General features: G+C 40.8%; 1 protein-coding gene across 1 annotated transcript in view; it reads right to left on the bottom strand.

The window, feature by feature from the left end:
• FAT3 (FAT atypical cadherin 3) overlaps positions 1-19,969 on the bottom strand; it is a 570,769-nt gene that overhangs the window by 121,278 nt on the left and 429,522 nt on the right. Inside the window, exons 6-7 of the mRNA XM_026651587.2 lie at positions 16,188-16,398; positions 9,096-9,235 (exon numbers count right to left, since the gene is read on the bottom strand). Of these exons, the coding sequence (XP_026507372.1) occupies positions 9,096-9,235; positions 16,188-16,398 (351 nt within the window). The remainder of the gene's footprint in view (positions 1-9,095; positions 9,236-16,187; positions 16,399-19,969) is intronic.

Raw genomic sequence — 19,969 nt, 5'->3', positions numbered from 1 at the left:
CTATAAAAGATCTCCTTCTCCCTACTCACTTCCTATTTCCCACAGTTAAAGCAAATTTCAAATAAAGGACCTTGTGGAGCTCCAAGCTTATAAATTAGGCAAAGTAACTCTCAGAGCATTACCAGAGACTTTGTATTCAAAATGGCAAGTGACAGGCCTAGAGAAATACAATCAAATCAAAGCAGAACAAAGCCTAATGCAGGAAGTCTCTCCAAAGCCGTTTTTAATGTTGCCCATCACAAATACTTCTGGTCGAGGCAAAACCTAGTTGAATAAAAACTGGACACATGCCAGGAGCTGCTTTACAGATATTTGAGGCTGGAAGAATCCTCTTGGGCTAATTGCTTGGTCAGGGAACTGTGTTGTAGTACAACCCATTAAGTGCCTGAATTGCTTCAACTCAGCTTACGCTTTTGTATGGGTTTTGAAAACCTACTTTGATTTAATATTGCTTTCAAGAGTGTTACCACACAGGTTTATTTGTTACAGCCTGAGACGTCTTTTTCTCTACCCTTCTAAATTTTCCATACAAATGCAAACAATTTCTCCACCATCCTCAGTGGCCAGTCATTCATGCTTTAACATGTCTCTGAATTTATACTGAAATGAAAATGAAACATCACACACCGCCTCCGCTCCACAGACTGGCATGTGGTAAGACAGTGCTGGGGTTGTGACCTGAGGAAAAAGCCAGGCTCCGGAGAGTGGAGGTTCTTGTTCTGGAGAACCGTCCTGCTCAGAAAAGTAAAGAATTGAATTAAAACAAAATGTAGCTTCATCTCAGTTCTGTGCGCCATTCACAGCTACTAACTTAACAGTTAAGTCTTCTAGAACTGATTGATATGGGAACAGCTGTGGTAGTGGCTTAGCCCATGTACCATCCATGCCATCAGGAGACAGCAGAAAAAGGACTTCAGTGAAGGATCCAGTTTGTTTAACAACTGGCAACAGGGTAGAGGGCTGAAAGACATTTTAAAAATGTCTCGAATTAAAGTGCACATGCGGAGCTATAGAGGGCTATGATGCTCACCTACATTTTGACCCATCGCCACTGCTGGTTGAAGGTGAGCCTTTCGGCATTCTGCAGAAACAACCTCCCTCTCATGTGAAAGATCACTATGATTTATTAGGTATTCAGTTCAGCAAAACTATTTCCTAAAAGAAACGTGTGCCCTGTAAAAAGAGAACAAGTTCTACATCCTGAATGTGCCATCTAAAGGATTCTAATGAGCAGAAAAATTCCATGGCTTTCTGCAGAGAGGAGGGAAAAGATCCATGAATAATAGCTCTGGCTGAGGCTCATTCAACCAGAAGACAATTTGGCTGGTCTGGGCAAAAGCATTTTTAACAGGAACTACAAATATTGCTCACAGAAAAATGTGTAGGAGTAGAGACCTAAGCATTCACAAAGCATGAACCAAGCCATCATGAGATTGGTTTATAAATAATGAGATTTATTTTTTAAAGCTTTTTTTCCTTTACTGTCTGGATTTTGAGCCTTCAGGGTTCACATTTTTTCTGAACCAGGAGGAATAAAACTTTCATTAACAAAAACCAAAAGGAAGCTGTGTTTCTGAAATGCTTGCAAGCAGCATGGAAACTACTTAAAACCACCATAATAGAGGCTCAAACTAAATGTATACCCCCCCTTCCGCGCAAAACAAAACAAAACAAAAAACAGTAAGAGGACCAAACAATGCCACCATGGCTAAATAGCAGACTAAAAGAGGTGGTATGGGACAAAAAGGCAACCTTTAAAAACTGGAAGTCAAATCCTACTGAGGAAAACAGAAAGGAGGATGAACTCTGGCAAGTCAAGCCATTGTGGAGAAGCTAAATGAATTCTGTGCATCGATCTTCGCTGCAGAGGATGTGGGGGAGTTTCCTACACCTGAGCCATTCTTTTAGGTGACAAATCTGAGGAACGGTACCAGACTGAGATGTCAATAGAGAAGATTTTGGAACAAATCAATACAGTAAACGGTAATGAGTCTCCAGGACCAGGTGGTATTCACCCAAGAGTTCTGAAGGAACTCAAATATGAAATTGCAGAACTGCTAACTGTAGTATATAACCTATAACTTAAATCAGCCTCTGTACCAGATGTCTGGAGGATAGCTAATGAAACACCCATGTTCAACAAAGGCTCCAGGGACGATCCTGGCAAGTACAGGTCAGTATGCCTTAGTTCAGTACCAGGCAAGTTAGTTGAAACTATAGTAAAAAACAGAATTATCAGACACGTAGGTGAACACAATTTGATGGGGAACAGTCAACAAAGTTTTTGTAAAGGGAAATCATGCCTCACCAATCTCTCAGAATTCTTTGAGGGTGTCAACAAGCATGTGGACAAAGATAATACTGCTGATATAGCATACTTTGACTTTCAGAAGGCTTTTACAAGAACCCACAACAAAGGCTCTTAAGCAAAGTAAGCCATCATGGGATAAGATGGAAGGTCGTAAGATGGATCAGTAACTGGTTAAAAGGGTAGGAATAAGTGGACAGTTTTCAGAATGGAGAGAGGTAAATAGCAGTGTCCACTAGGTATCTGTAGTGGGACTTGTACTGTGCAAAATATTCATAAATGATCTGGAAAGAGGGCAAACAGTGAGGTGAAAAGTCTGCAGATGATATTAAATTACTCAAGATTGTTAGCTCCAAATCTGACCATGAAGAGTTGCAAAGGAATCTCACAAAACTGACTAGGCAACAAAACGGCAGATGAAATTCAGTGTTGATAAGTGCAAAATAATGCTCATTGGAAAAAATAATCCCAAGTATATATACAAAATGGGGGTCTAAATTAGCTGTTACCACTAAGAAAGAGATCTTGGAGTCATCGTGGATTGTTCTCTGAAAACATCTGCTCAAAGTGCAGTAGCAGTCAAAAAAACTAACAGAATGTTGGGAACCATTAGAAAAAGGATATATAGTAAAACAGAAAATATCATAATGCCACTATATAAATCCATGGTACGTCCACAACTTGAATACTGTGTTCAGTTCCGGTGCCTTATTTCAAAAACAATATATGAGATTTGGAAAAAGATACAGAGAAGGGGTATGGAACAGCTTCTATATGAGGCGAGATTAAAAAGACTGGGACTGTTCAGCTTAGAAAAGAGACGACTAAGGTGGGATATGATAGACATCTACAAAACCATGAATGGTGTGGAGAAAGGGAAGAAGGAAGTGTTATTTACCCCTTCACATAACACAAGAAGCAGAGGTCATCCAATGAAATAAATAGGCAGCAGGTTTAAAACAACCAAAATAAGTATTTCTTCACCCAGTGTGCAGTCAAACCGTGGAACTCGTTGCTAGAGGATGTTGTGAAGGCCAAAACTATAACTGAGTTCAAAACAAAATTAGATAATTTCATGGAGGACACGTCCACCAATGGCTAGTAGCCAAGATGGTCAGGGACACAACCCCGTGCTCGAGATGTCACTAAACGTCTGACTACCAGAAGCTAGGACTAGGCGACAACTCGATAATTGTCCTATTCTGTTCTTTCCCTCTGAAATCTGGCACTGGCCACTGTCAGATGACAGGATACTGGGCTAGATGGAACACTGGTCTGACCCAGCATGGCCGTTCTTATGTTCTCATGTAATAGCACGACTCCAAGAGGTGGGGCGTTAAGAAAAACCATCAAATAAACTTGCAAGAGTTGGTAGCACTGGAGTTGACACAAAAATCATTCCCGACTCCTCTGAACCTTTCCATGTGTTTTAGAAGAGCGAACAGCTAGTTAGTGTAAGGGTAGGCAGGAAGGCAGAGCACCCAGTTTCTTTGTTTCTCAGCCGCTGGGCTGGACGGTTCTTGTGAAATTGACAAGACACTTCCAGGTGGGCAGCCAGGAAACTAAATATTTCTGTTTTCGTTCTCCTAAAATGATCTTTTTTCTTCAAATCCCTTTTCGCAAAAAAAATTGACATTTTGCCCTGGTTTGTGATAATTTTTTTTTAAATGCCAAATTTTTTATGGGGAGGGATTTCTATTTTCTGGCCAGCTCTGTTCCTGACATCATTTCATCAGGGCTGGTCAATACTGAGAAGGGAGTGGGGAAAAGGGTACCATTAAATTGATTCCATGCCAGCAGAAGTCCCTCTTTGTTCAATTGAGGGCAATATACTCTCTATCAAATTAAATCTTATGGCCTATAGCTAAAGCAGAGTCCTAGGGTCATGGCTTCATGATTTCATTCAAGTTTGGGGACAGCAGATGTCCCCCAAGGACTAGTGAGCAGGCGATACCTGCAAGAATCACATTTCTCATGAACTCAGACGTGGTGTACAACTTCAGATTTTTATAAATTATCACATTGCCTTCAGCAATGATGAATTAAGTGGAGGAAAAACAACCCCCCCACCACTGGCTTGTTCCTGGCTTAGCCTTCCCAGAAGTTAATCAATCTAATAGGTACCTTCATACTCACACTCCAATAATATATCAAATAAATCAATATTCCTCCCTCACAACTACCGCTGCCACTTTGCTTGGATCATAGCAAGACTGCATTAAAATAGATTTTTACTGGCATAAAACGTGGTGGTTGCAGCCTTGATAAAGGGGCGACATGGTAAGTGGGAACAGTACATTAACACGAATAGTGTCTCACTCACGAATCTGCATGGATCTCTGTAACTTGACATCATCCACTCCCCCACCAAACATCCTTTAATTCATGTAGAAAGCTTTAAGGCCTTCTTGGGTTTCTTAACTTCTTTCTTTTGCCTCCACCAAAACTAATCTAGAACACAAAACGTATGAATTTTAAATCATAATGGTTTTGTTTCTCTTACTACACTGTAACATACAGTGTAGAGGGCCATGGAGTGAGGGAAGTCTCAATAGTTTATCAGAATTTAATAAATGTACAGCTACTGATGAAACTAAAGCTGTTATACAGGTCTGCACCACTGATCATATTACTGAAACAAAAATCTTTGGCATTTTTACAATGTCTTTTACCACTTCTGACTGTGTAACGCACCAACTGCCAGAAAGAGATAAAGGAAGAACAAGTGCTGTTGAATAAAAGGAAATATGTCTCCATTAGGCATGATGAAGATCAGCTGTTTTGTAGTAAACCCCGCATGTTGGGGGAGGGGGACGCGCGGGAGGGCTTCTTTTATTTATTTTTTTTAAATGAAGCGAAGGGATTTATAGATGGATTCCCCCCCACACACATACTTCTTCCAGAAAATATTTTTGCAAGTAACATTAAAACTAGGGCTGTCAATTAATAGCAGTTAACTCGCAAAAATTAATCGCGATTAATTGCAGTTGTAATCGCACTGTTAAATAATAGAATACCAACTGAAATTTATTAAATATTTTGGATGTTTTTCTACATCTTAAAATATATGGATTTCAATTACAACACAGAAAACAAAGTGTACAGTACTCACTTTATATTATTCCTATTACAAATATTTGCACTGTAAAAATGATAAACAAAAGAAATAGTATTTTTCAATTCACCTCATACAAGTACTGTATTGCAATCTCTTTATCAGGAAAGTGCAACTTACAAATGTAGATTTTGTTGTTGTTACATAACTGCACTCAGAAACAAAACCATGCAAAACTTTAGAGCCTACAAGTCCACTCAGTCCTACTTATTGTTCAGCCAAACACTAAGAGAAACAAGTTTGTTTACATTTATGGGAGATAATGCTGCCTGCTTCTTATTTACAATGTCAGCTGAAAGGGAGAACAGACTTTCGCATGGCACTTTTGTAGTCGGCATTGCAAGGTATTTATGTGTCAGATATGATAAACATTTGTATGCCTCTTCATGCTTTGGCCACCATTCTAGAGGATATGCTTCCACGCTGATGATGCTGTTAAAAAAATAATGTGTTAATTAAATTTGTGACAACTCCTTGGGGGAGAATTGTATGTCTCCTGCTCTGTTTTACCCGCATTCTGCCATATATTTCATGTTATAGCAGTCTCGGATGATGATCCAGCACGTTGTTCATTTTAAGAACACTTTCACTGCAGATTTGACAAAAGGCAAAGAAGGTACCAATGTGAGATTTCTAAAGATAGCTACCGCACTTGACCCAAGGTTTAAGAATCTGAAGTGCCTACCAAAATCTGATCAGGACGGGGAGTGGAGCATGCTTTCAGAAGTCTTAAAAAAGCAAGACTCCTGTGTGAAAACTACAGAACCTGAACCACCAAAAAAGAAAATCAACTTTCTGCTGGTGGCATCTGACTCAGATGATGAAAATGAACATGGGTCGGTCTGCACTGCTTTGGATCGTTACTGAGCAGAACCCATCATCGGCATGGACTCGTCCTCTGGAATGGTGGTTGAAGCATGAAGGGACATAGGAATCTTAACGCATCTGGCACGTAAATATCTTGCAACACCGGCTACAACAGTACCATACAAACGCCAGTTCTCACTTTCTGGTGACACTGTAAATAAGAAGAGGGCAGCATTATCTCCTACGAATGTAAACGAACTTGTTTGTCTGAGCGATTGGCTGAACAAGAAGTAGGACTGAGTGGACTTGTAGGCTCTAAAGTTTTACATTGTTTTATTTTTGAGTGCAGTTATTTTTTGTACATAATTCTACATATGTATGTTCAGCTTTCATGATAAGGAGATTGCACTACAGTACTTGTATTAAGCTAATTGAAAATACTTTTTTTTTATTTTTTACAGTGCACATATTTATAATAAAAATAAATATTAAGTGAGCACTGTACACTTTGCATTCTGTGCTGTAACTGAAATCAATATATTTGAAAATGTGGGAAACATCCAAAAATATTTATATATGTAGTATTCTATTATTGTTGAACATCACGATTAATCACGCAATTAATCGTGATTAATTTTTTAATCGCTTGACAGCCCTAATTAAAACCCAGGTGGTTCTATGCCTACAGTGTAATGTACTCTACAGAACTCTCAGTAGATTATATTAATATTTTATATGAGATATTTTTGACTTAGCACATGGGCTTTATTTTGTTAAATAAACAAATGTGAGTAACACAGTTCAGCTCTTTTTATCACTTTTAAGTCTGAAAATTCAAACTTGTGAATATGATAAAAATACCTTACATGAATTTATATAAGAGAATTATAGAATATGAATATATGGAACACTATTCAGTATTTCCTATATTATAAATTCTCATCTCTAACATTGTTTTCTTTTATAGCGTGTGAAATAATCTTTATGATTTTAATTCCTATTTTTACATATGAAAACATAACTTCCAGAAAAAACTAGTTAATGAGTTGATTATACATCACACAGGAAATGATGGTTATTGCTATATCTTATATAGCCCGTTACTATAGTATCTGAGGACCTCACAATGTTTAATGTACTTATCCTCACAACACAATGGTGATTTAGGGAAGTTCTACTATCTCTGATTTAGAGATGGAAAACCAAGGCACAGAGAAGATAAGTGATTTGCCCAGGGTCACACGGGAAGCCTGTGGCAGAGCAGGGACTTGAGCCAAGACCACCCACAACCTACTATTTATTATTATTTTTCATTATTTGTATTATTGTAGCACCTAGGGGTCCCAGTCACAGACCAGGACCATGCTATACTAGGCACTGTACAAACACAAGAACAAAAAGACAGCCCTTTCCTCAAGAAGCTTACCAAGACCAGTGCCCTAACCACTGGGCCATGCTTCCTCTCTATTAAAGGATGGGTTTAGGTGGACACCCATTATGAAGTACAATTTTCATTGTGGGCAACTGTTTTGTTTTTGTTTTTTGGGTCTTTCTTTTCAAGCATTTTAGTAACATACTATTCAATATCTAAATCAAATCACAGAGGCTGCGTAAGTGATTGCATTGGGTATGTAACGTGACATGTCTGGCCCGCAGAGATTATGGTTATATTTAGGATTGGGATAAAGAACTAGCCAATATATGTACAAAATTCAATTTGCTAGCTACAAGCTTGTATCAAATGCTTCTGTTTAATTGTCACTGAAGGCTCTGGAGATAAATCAAAAAGTACAAACTGGAAGTACTGTAAATAGCGAAGGTTAAACAGCTCATAATTCTTGAAGGTTTGAGACTTTGATCACCTTTTCAAATAAGGGCGGAGAGCTCCCAAACTATATATGACTCATCCAAGCAAAACCAGACATTTCTGATAACGGTAAGATAAAAAAGCAAAAAATAAATCGGCCATGACATCTTTTTGCATTATAAAGAAGCAAATAACATTACAAACCTAATTTTTTTCATTTCCTCTGCAGGCCACCTTTAATCTGGGAGGCCCTGTACATTCCACTGATGTAAATTTCATCCTATCAGTATAAGGTGCATGCTTCATGCACACTTCACTCTCATGCTGAGTTAGGAGTCAAGGCACTAACTAGTCCAGACCTCTCAACTGTACCTCACTTTGAGGGACATCTCCCCTTTTAGTTGTCTATGCTCCACACAAATTCATCCCCTTACTTGTATTGTTGCAAATTACTGACATCAGAAATAAAGCAATGTAGAATTGAGGTTAGACAGTCATTGACAGGAAAGGAAGGAATCCCACAGCACAAGTTTCCTGCCTGAATAATTTGTGCCTGTCCCTCATTTTGGGTCTTTGCCACACATTATGCCACATTTAGGCATGGGTAGGTTGAGAGGTATGAACTTCATTTAAAAAAAAAAAAGAAAAGAAAAGAAAACAGAAAATAATCCACAATATTCTACAGTAATATCCACAAAAACTGCAGAAGCACTATTGTAAGATGATGTCCTCTGGACCATGTTGTATAATACAAATCTGTGCTGTCAACATCTGTGCCTAGCTCCCATCTGATATGGAAACCCTCAGTCCTGGGACAGAATCTTGGTTCAACATGAACATGAAGACCAGAAGAAGAAATGCCACTTTTCTAAGTATTAAACATTCAAATCTCTTCAAAGCAAGTGGAAACATGCTTCAAAATATTCACCAAATGCCAAATCATTTAATTTGGCTCCCATAGGATGTTCTTTTAATTCGGAGGGCACAGTTATTCTATAAAATTGCACAAATTCCACAAACAAATGAAAAACTTGCACACAAAGAATGAGACATTGTACCTGAGTGGTTGCAACATTTGTTCCATCGGTGACCTCCACAGTCATGTTATATATAGACCTCTGCTCTGCATCCAAGGGCTTTGCAATGACAATAGTGCCCACGCCCTTCTCAGCATCGAAAGAACTATCGAAATTCCCTCCTAATCGTCCACAAAAACACAATTCAATTAGCTATCTCTGGAAACTTTCCATAGAAAACGTATCTAGAAGTAGGTGTATCTGTTTATTGACAACCATGTTTAGGGCCTTCTTTGTGCATAACCCAGTGAATTGTAGTGATACTTTTTGTTCTAAAATAACTTATATTTCAAAGCACAGTTTTGTAAACTGTAAAACAGATGTTAGAAAAATGCCCTGAAAACAAAAGCTTCAACAATATATTTCAGTGAAACATAATTAATTGCATTTATAAAAATATTTTAGGGGTTATAAACCCACAAGAGATGTGCCCTTGTAATTCCTGTAATGAACAAGCGTAAGTTTTGGTTTAAGAAATTCATTTTAAGGGGGCTCAATTCTGCAAATTTTATGTCAATGGGCGTGAGGACTAGACTGGTCTTTTAAAATGAGTACGGCTTATTGCATATTTGGAAAAAAAGAATGTAATGCTAATTTCAAGGACATGTAAATATTTGTCAGGAGAGGTCAAATAATAGGTCTCTCTCAGAAATAATTAAACAGAGTTGACAGGGAAGACACCAAAAACCCCCCCCACCAAATCAAAATAAACCTCTAAAACTTCTCTCTGCATCTTACATCAGAATTGTTCCAAATACACAGTTGTCCTGCCAAACCAAATTACCTACAGCAGTGCAAAAAATATTGCAGCAGCTCATAAAGTAGAAAAAAAATCAACAAAAGAATAAGGGAAAGCCATAAACAACCAGAGATTAAAGAGTTACCAAGAATATTCTACCACAGCTACAGTTCATAAGTTAGAACTGCTCGTTGTGCAAAAAGTAGGATTGCATTAACAACTGCTGTGCTTCCCCCCAACTCAGGGAGATCAGATGTCCCGATTTTATAGGGACAGTCCCAATATTCGGGACTTTGTCTTATACAGGTGCCCATTACCAAGTTTGCCTTCTGGTCACCCTACTCAGCTGTAAAGAGGAGTTTATTATAATTCCAACTCAGAGATTTTCTGGAGCATGAGGAGAGGGAGGAGGAATAAGACTAGATGGGGAAAGAACTCTTGCGCTATTTTAATTAAATATTAGTACCATTCCAGGAGCTATATTTTCTAAGGGCCTGATCCTGCAAGGTGTGGCGTGCCTTTAATTCCCATTGATTTCAGTGGGTGTTTAAAATGTTTCAGGAGGTTCTTAGCCTCGCTAGGGATCAGGTCTGTAGTTGAAAGATTTCATTCCATTGATTAATTTTGTTTTTGCCCAGTAATTTTATTGAATGGCTGCTTTGTTCTGGTGAAACCTTAACCATTTTTGGGGGGCTGGGGGCTACCATTACTCCTTCCTCTCACACCCTGATACACAAAAAAGACTAGGGAGGGGAGCAGGCAGGGCCTCACCCTGACCTGCAACTGCTAGATGCACAGTGTGGGAGTTTGGGGCACCCTCCGAAGCTATGGGGCAGTCATTGAACTCCCTCTGCACATTGGGAGATCCAGAGGGACCTGTCTCCTGCACTGCCCCACCAGGGAACTGAGCCTAGCAGGCACAATGTGGCCCTCCATTAAAACACTGCAATTTGGTCTGCTGTGATTTACAAAGAAGAGAAGCACTCTCCATTCCCCTCCCCCTTTCTGCATAGCCAAACCACTTACAGTTCCCAGCGGTTATATATACTTAACACTTTTTAATTGCTAGTGAAAGCATAATTGTCCTTGACATTTAATTAACGTTATGGAGATACCAAGTTATTTGAAAACTATAAGATCATATGTTTGGGGGTATTTTTAAGTTAACCTAAAAAAAGAGAGAGGTCATCTCCCAATTAATGTTTTTAATTGATTTACTTGGGAAATACTGCATGAAAAAAAAAATCAACTCCGGGAAAAAAAAATCGTTTGAAGAAGCGAGTTTGTAGATGGTTGCAAGGAAACCTGGGCAGAAACGAAGCTAGCCTTGGGACAGTCTGCACTTTTCAAAGAGAATGTTTCATACTGATAACCGTGAGAAATAAAATGAAAGACTTTAATACAAAATGCTTAATAACTATCTTAATGAGCAATCAAAAATCGTATGTTATCAGCATGCACTTTCAAGGAAACTCTGCCTTTAAAACTTCCAAGAAATTAAAACTGAGAGATTAGCACTGCAATTTTTTAAATGCCCTTTCCTTGCTTGCTAAGTATAGTGTTTAGGATGAGGACAATGCAGATTGTTCAACACTGTGCCACAAATAACACCTATCTCTACCTGCTCTATGAGTCACAGACAACTTTGACTAACTCCAGAATACCTTCCCTAAAATTAAGAAACTTAATTCAATTGGATTAATAGTATAGGTTCTCATGTGGCCTTCCAAAATTATATTCATGATATATTTCTCTCCCTCTCTCTCTTTCTCCTGTCCCTCCCACCAATTAGCAGGGGCTGGGCTGTGTTTATTTTTCATGGTTCAGTTTTGTATTAAATAGTGTGTTACTGAGGAAAGGCTAGGTCAAAGAACTGGGTCTGCATTTTAGGGTGAGGTTTGCTATCAACCCAATCTCTGTTGGGATTAAGGGCCATATTTATGGGTAGTTTGTATTTAGCACCAGCTGCAGACAACAGAGAATTTGTCACTTGATTATTTCATTTAGGGGAATGACCTCTCACTCAGCCTGAGATATGTGGGTTGTGCCTCTCTTCTGGCATACACCAGAGGCTAGTCAAACTTGTGTCTGAGAGTTCCAGGGCTTAGCCACACTTCAAACAATCACTCACTAGGTGAGTGTTTCCAAAAGCGTATTGAAATGCTGAAGCTTTACCATAAATTCTTAATTGTAACAGCTTGTACAGATGCATTCACTACATACATGCACCCAAAGGAACTTCCTCGAGTGGGACAGAATGGGGAACAGGTGTTTCCCAGAAACAAAATCATAACAAGGTTTTGCTTCTGGAACCTGCCTCTCCCCAGTCCAAGACTTCAGGGACGTAGAAAGCAATGCAGAAACAATACTAGGAAAGGCGGGATAACGTAAGAGAGAAGAAATAGAACTCTTGCCTTCCCTACAAATTAGTGGAATTAAATATTTGTTCCAAGGCGTGGGGAGGGGAGAATCTTGCTTAGCCCTGCCCCCAAGTGAGTTATAAAACCTAGGATGCTAAGAGAAAAACATGGGACAGCTGAACCTCTGCCCTGTATGCAGTGCCGGAGGAACAACGATGGAAAGGGAATGGACAGATTCCAGGGTCCCAAGGAAGAGTCTAAACTGCCTCTGGCATTTGCAGAAAGAGAGGTACAGCCCAAATTACTCAGACTCAGGGAGAGATCAGGATCGGAAATTTAGCTTTCTAGTTCTGGCGGATCTAAAATAAATCTATATGCTGGCAAAACAGGTACCAAGTACTCTGAATTCAACTGCAGCATTCAGTTAAAACATGGCATATTTTAGAAATATTAGTAACCCGACATGCAAAGCAAGACTTCATCTGTAGCACATTATCTGAGGCCTGGTCTACACTGGGGGGGGGGGGGGGGATTTGATCTAAGTTACGCAACTTCAGCTACATGAAGCTGACTCTGCCTGCGCCTCTCGCAGCGGTGGAGTACAGGAGTCGATGGGAGAGCGCTTGGGGATCGATTTATCGCACCTAGACTAGATGCGATAAATCGACCCCCGCTGGATCGATTGCTGCCCGCCGATCCAGCAGGTAGTGTAGACATACCCTTAGAAAGGGAAGGACACTGCAGAGATATTTTGAATTTCAGCAAAGTAGCTGTTAGTAGCAAATCCAAGGCTATGATTCTCCTGAGAAGCTGAGGACGGGGCAGAAAAGTAAGGCGTAGGGAGAAAAAAATCAAGAAATATAGTACACAGTTCTCATAGCAGATGATTCAAAAGAGGCTGGGGAATCACATGCTTTTGGCACTCAGTGAAAATCAGTGCAATGTGGTTTTCACAGGAAAAAGTTTACATTATTGTTACCCAGGGATCCTGAAATTACTGGAATTTAAGCACAATGGGGTAGGAACGTCCTGCTCTAGTTTTAAAAGATGCTTTTAAAGGCCTACATCAGGAGTAGGAGGAAGGGATGGAGAGAGATCTATTGGGAAAGTGTCAGAAGGGTTTTGTGCAACATGCTACATAAGCAACAATCAGCACCGTGCAGCTCAGCTAATGCAGCGAAAGTAGCACACTAATTATCGTACCACTCCCACCACCAGTGCAAAGGGGTGAAAGAGACAGAGACAGAGAGAGGGCTCAGTTTACTTGGGAACAAAAAGAATTTCAACTGTCTAGGAGCATCTATTCCATTGAAAATGAGTTTCTTATCCAACAGTGATTAAATATAACAAAAACTGAGAAAATGGGCTCTTGTGTACAGGGCCTTCACAATGCAGCGCTGTGGGCTGTGTGCGATCTGACAGATATATTGAATACATGCTGAAAACAGAAATCGGGTTTGACTTTTCAACCATTATTGATTAGAAGGGCCCAAATAGAAGGCAGCCTCCTATGTGAGGAGGTGAATTCCAAATTAAACAAACAGGCAAGTAGATATCAGAAAAAAAAATAATGAAGGGAAATCATTATACTGGGAGATTCTGGTTCTCATTTATTTTATGAAGCCAATAAACGTAAAAGTTGAACTCCAAACTCTGAGTTAAATCAGGCACTTGCATAAGCATGCAGAGCTCCCGTTGACTTTACTGTGGGATGTTCATGGAGATGCAAGTGCAAAATTCAGATCAGGGCAAGGCTGCTGCCCTCTTTTAGTGTTGCTCACAAACAGCTGTCCTGAGCCATCAGTCCCTCAGACCTTCCCGTACGGTAACGGACACTGATTAGAAGCAGTTAAATTAATCTAAACATAAAATACTTAGGTTGTAAGCTCTTTGTGGCAGGGACCATCTTTTTGTTCTTTGTTTGCACAGCACCAAGCACACTGGGGTCCTGGTTCATGTCTGGTGCTACTAGGCACTACTGCAGTAGAACTACTACTACTACTACTACTACTAAAGTAGATGGCCACAGATGCAGACTAGGGAATCGACCTTGCAATGTACTAAGCGGTGCCAGGTGCCCAGAATTCCTATTAAAGTCAATGGAAGTTAGGCGCTCAGCATCTCTTGGTACTGACTCAACATCTTTCAGTATGAAACCCTAGAGCCTTTATGGACAATGTTAGGATTTTTTTTCAGGGGGAGGGGGGATAAATTAAAACCTATTTTAAAAAGTATTTAAGCTATTCTAGATGTAAGTACTATATTGAATTACAAACTACGGGCTCTAATTACCATGCATGCTCTTCATCAGCCGTCTCTTTGGGAGGCAAACATGTTGAGCACCATTAGGAGGAGGTGCTGGAACAGGAATAATTACAATGATGCGTAAGAATGTAGCTGGAAAGCAGCAGCCTTCTCTCAGACTTAAAGTTGAGAGCATTATAATGAGAGTGGTAGGATTCACTGAGCAAAAGACAAAACGGGATGAAGGGCAGAGAAGTCCAACAAGAAGTTCGAGTTCAAAAAGTGACAATAAAGTCAATGGGCAGGGGGGAGCCTCCCCCTGGGAGGATAGTTAGGGTCAGCAAGAGGAAGGGAATGTAAACATGATGCTAATATAAACTGCTCATACTGTGCTAAAACTATCGAAGAATGCAAGGGAAGACATTAGGAGATGTGTTTTGCTCTTCTCGAAGGGCTAACGGGAACCCAAGAGCACGACAGCATTGGGCTGAGTTTTAATGATATTTGGCATCTCAGAAACCCAGCTACAGATACAAGAGGAAACACAATAGTTTCCCTTCCTGATCTGCACAGATTGGCAGTTAAGGACAGAAAGGTTACAGAGATGTTAAGTGAGTTGCCCAAAGCCACACAAATAAATCAATGGCAGAGCTGGGAACAGCCCTCAGGAATGCTGACTCTTAGTTTCCTGTTCCAGCTGCTAAGCAATACTCCTTCTTCCCTCTTTTTCTGATATCCACGGACCTACTGCATTTGCCTTTGCATTTAAAATACCACCACTGTCATTCCCTCTCCTGCCTTTTACCAACCATGCTTGCTTTCCTTTCCTCCACCTTTATAAGCAAAGTTATGGAAGGCAAATTAGGCAATTTTGTGCTTGAAATCTCACATCTAAACTTATTTCTCTTTTTCAGCTTGCATTCAAGATGATCATTTTGGTGGCTCCATTTGCAACCCACATGCTGATGCTGCTCACGCCTATTTTTTTCCATTTCATGTTTTAAACGGACAGCATTGAACTGTAAAACATTTGATTTTTTTGGTGTTAAATTGTGAAAATCCGTGAATAAAGGGATAATAATTGGATACGATAAAAGCTGTCATAGAAAAGAATGTATCAAGTCCATTCTGTCACAGACACTTATGAAAGATGTAATATAATTTGCTTCAAAGAACTTGTAAAAAAAGAAAAAAAAAAGGCAGCTTGGATAGTTGTATTTTAGCAAATGTGTTTGCACTAAGGGTACCTTCTGTTGAACAGTTCTGCCCACAAGCTGTCTGTAGAATATAGAACATCTCTCGAGCATGCTTGCCACCTTGAAGCAGGGCAGTCGGAAGCAGAAAAAAAAGAACAGAATGCAGAAAAAAAGGTGAAGAAAAGAGAGAAATGAGGGACAGCAAGTCTAAGTACCATAAATACATTTAGAAATGAGATTAGCAAAGTATGACAATAGAATTTAAATGACAGACAACATCAAGATTGCAGTAAATAACATACTATGAAAAAAAAAACAATCCAGCCATCCAGCGCTTTCTTTTCAGCTTAGCTAAGGAGTCATAACAAAAGCATGATTATTAATTATTATTATTATATTAAATTAGGCATTTTCATCTCAGCATTTCATGTTTTTCATTTGGGTGATAATTCACTGTTAGTTTTCTCACTCTCAAAACCACACATCCGGAGGTGTTTTTCTTGATACCTATTCACAGCACTGAGTTCAAACTTACCGACTACATCAAACCACAAAGGTATGTTAGCGGGTTGCACAGAGACCACGCCCACAATTTCTGTCACTCTATCACTTTCCATGACAGTGAAGTTGTAGAAGGGCTCATCGAAAGTCAGTGATACAGGTGAGGGTATGGGTTTCTTAATCCACTCAATATGGAGGCGCGCAGTTGAAGACTTCTGGGGTCGTCCATTGTCCACTGCTTTTATCTGTTACGCATAGAGAGAACACATACGGTAGCTTAACATGCTGCTCTGTCAATGCATCTTGAGAATACTCCTGCCACCAGAGTAAAGTTGGGTTTATTTCTGTGGAAATTTTCATCAAAAATGAAAAATCATTTTTGTAAAAATTTTTCATGTAAAAGTTTGATCTTTCAGTGAAAATCAAAATGGTTTGGAAATGCTGCTGGCCTCATGGGAGTTGTATTCTAAGGACCTCATGCTCCCTTTCAGTCCAGGCTCCCTGGAACAGTTATTCCTCCTGGTGAGGGAGAGGTTGCAACATGAAAGCCCCTGGCCATGGTGAATCATGAGAGACATGGCCCAGCCAGGGAGGACAATGGGGACATGAGGAAACTGAACTACAGCCCTTCATGAGGAACTGTTACAGGATATCTGGCTCAAAATATTTCAGTTTTTAGCCTAAATATGTAAGTTTTCCATAGTTTCATAGGGTTAAGGTCTGAAGGGACCTCCTGTGTATCTAAGGCCACTAATTTCACCCAAAATCAAAAATTTCTTCAGACACTTTTCACTTGGTAAAATCTCATTTAGTTGAAAACTCAATTTTGCGCTAATTATTTTTATAACTAACTAACTATCTAACTAACGTACGTGACCTGCCCAATACTGGAGATAGAACTGAAGTCTAAAGGGATTGTTACTGCTTATGGTCTTCTCTGCACTTCTGAGGCAGCGAGGGGAACTTGATAAAATAAAATTATGTCAGGGGTTTGAAGCAATCCTTGCTATGCGGAAGGGATACAAACCACTACAACTGGCACTGTCAAATAACACCAGCATTATTGTAGGGATGCGTGAACTCACAAAACAAATATTGAATACAGAGGGCTTTCAGCATGGTAGATGATGATGACTTCAATATCCTATATAGGCTCTTTTCACCCATAGCTTAACTCCACAGATTTTACATCTGCTGCAGTTTTTGTGAGATATTGGGCATTAATATTTTGTCATTCAAACAGGGTAAAATAGCAAGATGGCATTCACATTAATGAGATGTAAAGGTCTATATCTGCTTGCCAGGCCAGTACTAAAAAGATATGCTACAAGCAACAGACAAGTTAGAATCTCAGCTTTTTAACAGTACGTGTCATATGTTTCTAGTCAAATAATTCACACTTTTAACCTGTTATTGGTGTCTGAGTCTACCAGTGCTTTATTGATACTGGTCTAGAATTGGACTAATGTAGGGTTATATTAGTCCAATTCTATTATCTTCTCTAGAAGACTTTTCTAAAATGTAATAGGCTTCCACTGTCAGGAAGTTTGACCTGGGTTCTATTCCTGGCTTTGCCACTAAGCTACTGGGTGACCTTTGGGAAGTCACTTCATCACTCTATGCCTCATTTTCCCCATCTGTAAAATGGAGATAATGATATTTACCTTTGCACTTTGAGACCTGCTGATGAGAAGCATTATATAAGAGGTAAGTATTATTATTAATAATCTTCCCCAAATGTCCCTTAATTTCACCTCATTACTCCTATTTCCAATCTAACTAATTCCTATATCTTGTGTTTACACTGTTGTTGTTATTTTCATCATTATTTGTATTACTGGAGTCCTACTCAGAGATTCTAAGACCTACTTTGGCAGGCACTGTACAAACACAAATATGATCCATGACATGACACATATGTGGACCAATGGCTTTTTTTGCTATCGCACTTGGACTGCAAAACTCTTAACTTTTCAGTATGCTATGATCCTTCAGTCTCTTACAATACTATGTTTTGGATTATTTCAACCCATTTTCCAAAATGATTACTTTCTTCCTTTGTTTCAGTTTCTATAGATCTATTTATGTTGCTTCTCTGCCCTCAGTGTTCACAATTCCTCCCAACTTAGGGTTAATTCTTATTATTTATATTATACCGGGGTCGGCTCGCATGCCAAAAGCGGCACGTGAGCCGATTTTTACCAGCACGCTGCTGCCAGCCGGGGTCCCGGCCGCCGGCCCCACTCAGCCCGCTGCCTGCCTGGGTGAACGGAACCCTAGGCCGGCAACGGGCTGAGCGGGGCCGACGGCCAGGACCCTGGCTGGCAGGAGCCGGCGTCTGAAACTCCAGACTGTCAGCTGGCTGAGCCGCTCAGCCCGCTGCCGGTCTGAGGTTCCGTCCGCCGGCCTCGCTCAGCCAGCTGCCGGAGTAGGGTTCTGGCTGCCAGCCCCTTGCCAGCTAGGGTCCCGGCCCTGCTCAGCCCACTGCTGGCCTGAATGGACGGAACCCCGGGCCGGCAGCAGGCTGAGTGGGGCCGGCAGTAGGCTGAGCGGGGCCGACGGACAGGACCCCGGCTGGCAGGGGCCAGCAGACGGTACCCCAGACTGGCAGCGGGCTGAGTGGCTCAGCGTACTACCGGTCTGGGGTTCTGTCTGCCTCCTGCGCTGACAGTCTGGGGTCCCAGCCGCCGGCCCCGCTCAGCCTACTGCCGGCCCCGCTCAGCCTGCTGCTGGCCTGGGGTTCCAGCTGCCGGCCCCTTGCCAGCCAGGGGTCTCGGCCCCGTTCAGCCTGCTGCTGGCCCGGATGGCTCAGCCTGCTGCCGGTCTGGGGTTCCATCCGCCGGCCCCTGCCAGCCGGGGTCCCTGCCACCGGCCCCGCTCAGCCCGCTGCTAGTCTGGGGTTCTGTCGGGAGGCCTTGTAAATGTAAAATGTATTACTGGCACGCGAAACCTTAAATTACTGAAGACTTGGCAAGCCACTTCTTAAAGGTTGCCGACCCCTGTATTATACTATCAATGTGCATGGTGCTTGATAAGCGTGATCCTTGCCTGGAATAGTTTACAATCTAGGGGCTTGTCTATACCAAGAGTTAGTGCCTGGCAAGCTGGGGTGTAAATCTACAGCACTCTAGCCTGCTATGCGCTAATTGGCTGCGTGGAACCTGTGGCCATGCACTAGAAGTTCCATAGTGCACTTCGATCTACCGCTGTTTCAGAATGCAGTAGGTCAAAGCAGAACTTTTAGTGAGAGGCAGCAGGGTACACGTGGTGACTTAGTGTGCAGCAGCCTATAGGGCTGTTGATTTACAGCGCAGCTTACTGCACAGTAACTCTCCAGATAGACAAGCCCCATGTGTAGAAAAGGACATGGGATAACAAACATCTGGGTCAGAGAAGGGAGGATGGGGGTTACAAATACAATTTCATGTGGGTGCTTTGGTCAGTTATGCCAACATCCTGAGAGTTTGGCTAGTTTTCCTTTATTTTAGTGTGTTTTCAAGTTATACACTATAGGAGATATTTATAAATATATATGACTATAGCATCATTTAATGTGATTAACACACTTTTTAAAAGGCTGGCAGTATTTGCCTGAAATACCATATCCTGTCAGCCAGTGTTGATCTTGCTGGGAAACAGATAAAGGTATTCTGGTGAACTGTAACAGGTGGTTTGTGGGAAACAGATTAAGGTGATCTGGTGAACTATAGCAGGTGGCTTTTTACTCTGCTTGGATTTAAGAGGAGTGGACTCTTTAGAGAGAGAGGATCAAGGCTGTATCCTGAGCAGTCCTGCAGTAGGAATCAGAGTGGGAAC

Source organism: Terrapene carolina, unplaced genomic scaffold (assembly GCF_002925995.2).
Source record: "Terrapene carolina triunguis isolate 2854851 unplaced genomic scaffold, T_m_triunguis-2.0 Scaffold97, whole genome shotgun sequence".
Taxonomy (NCBI): Eukaryota; Metazoa; Chordata; order Testudines; family Emydidae; genus Terrapene; species Terrapene triunguis.
Note: the sequence above shows the minus strand (reverse complement) of the source record. Positions and strands in the feature narration are given on the sequence as shown.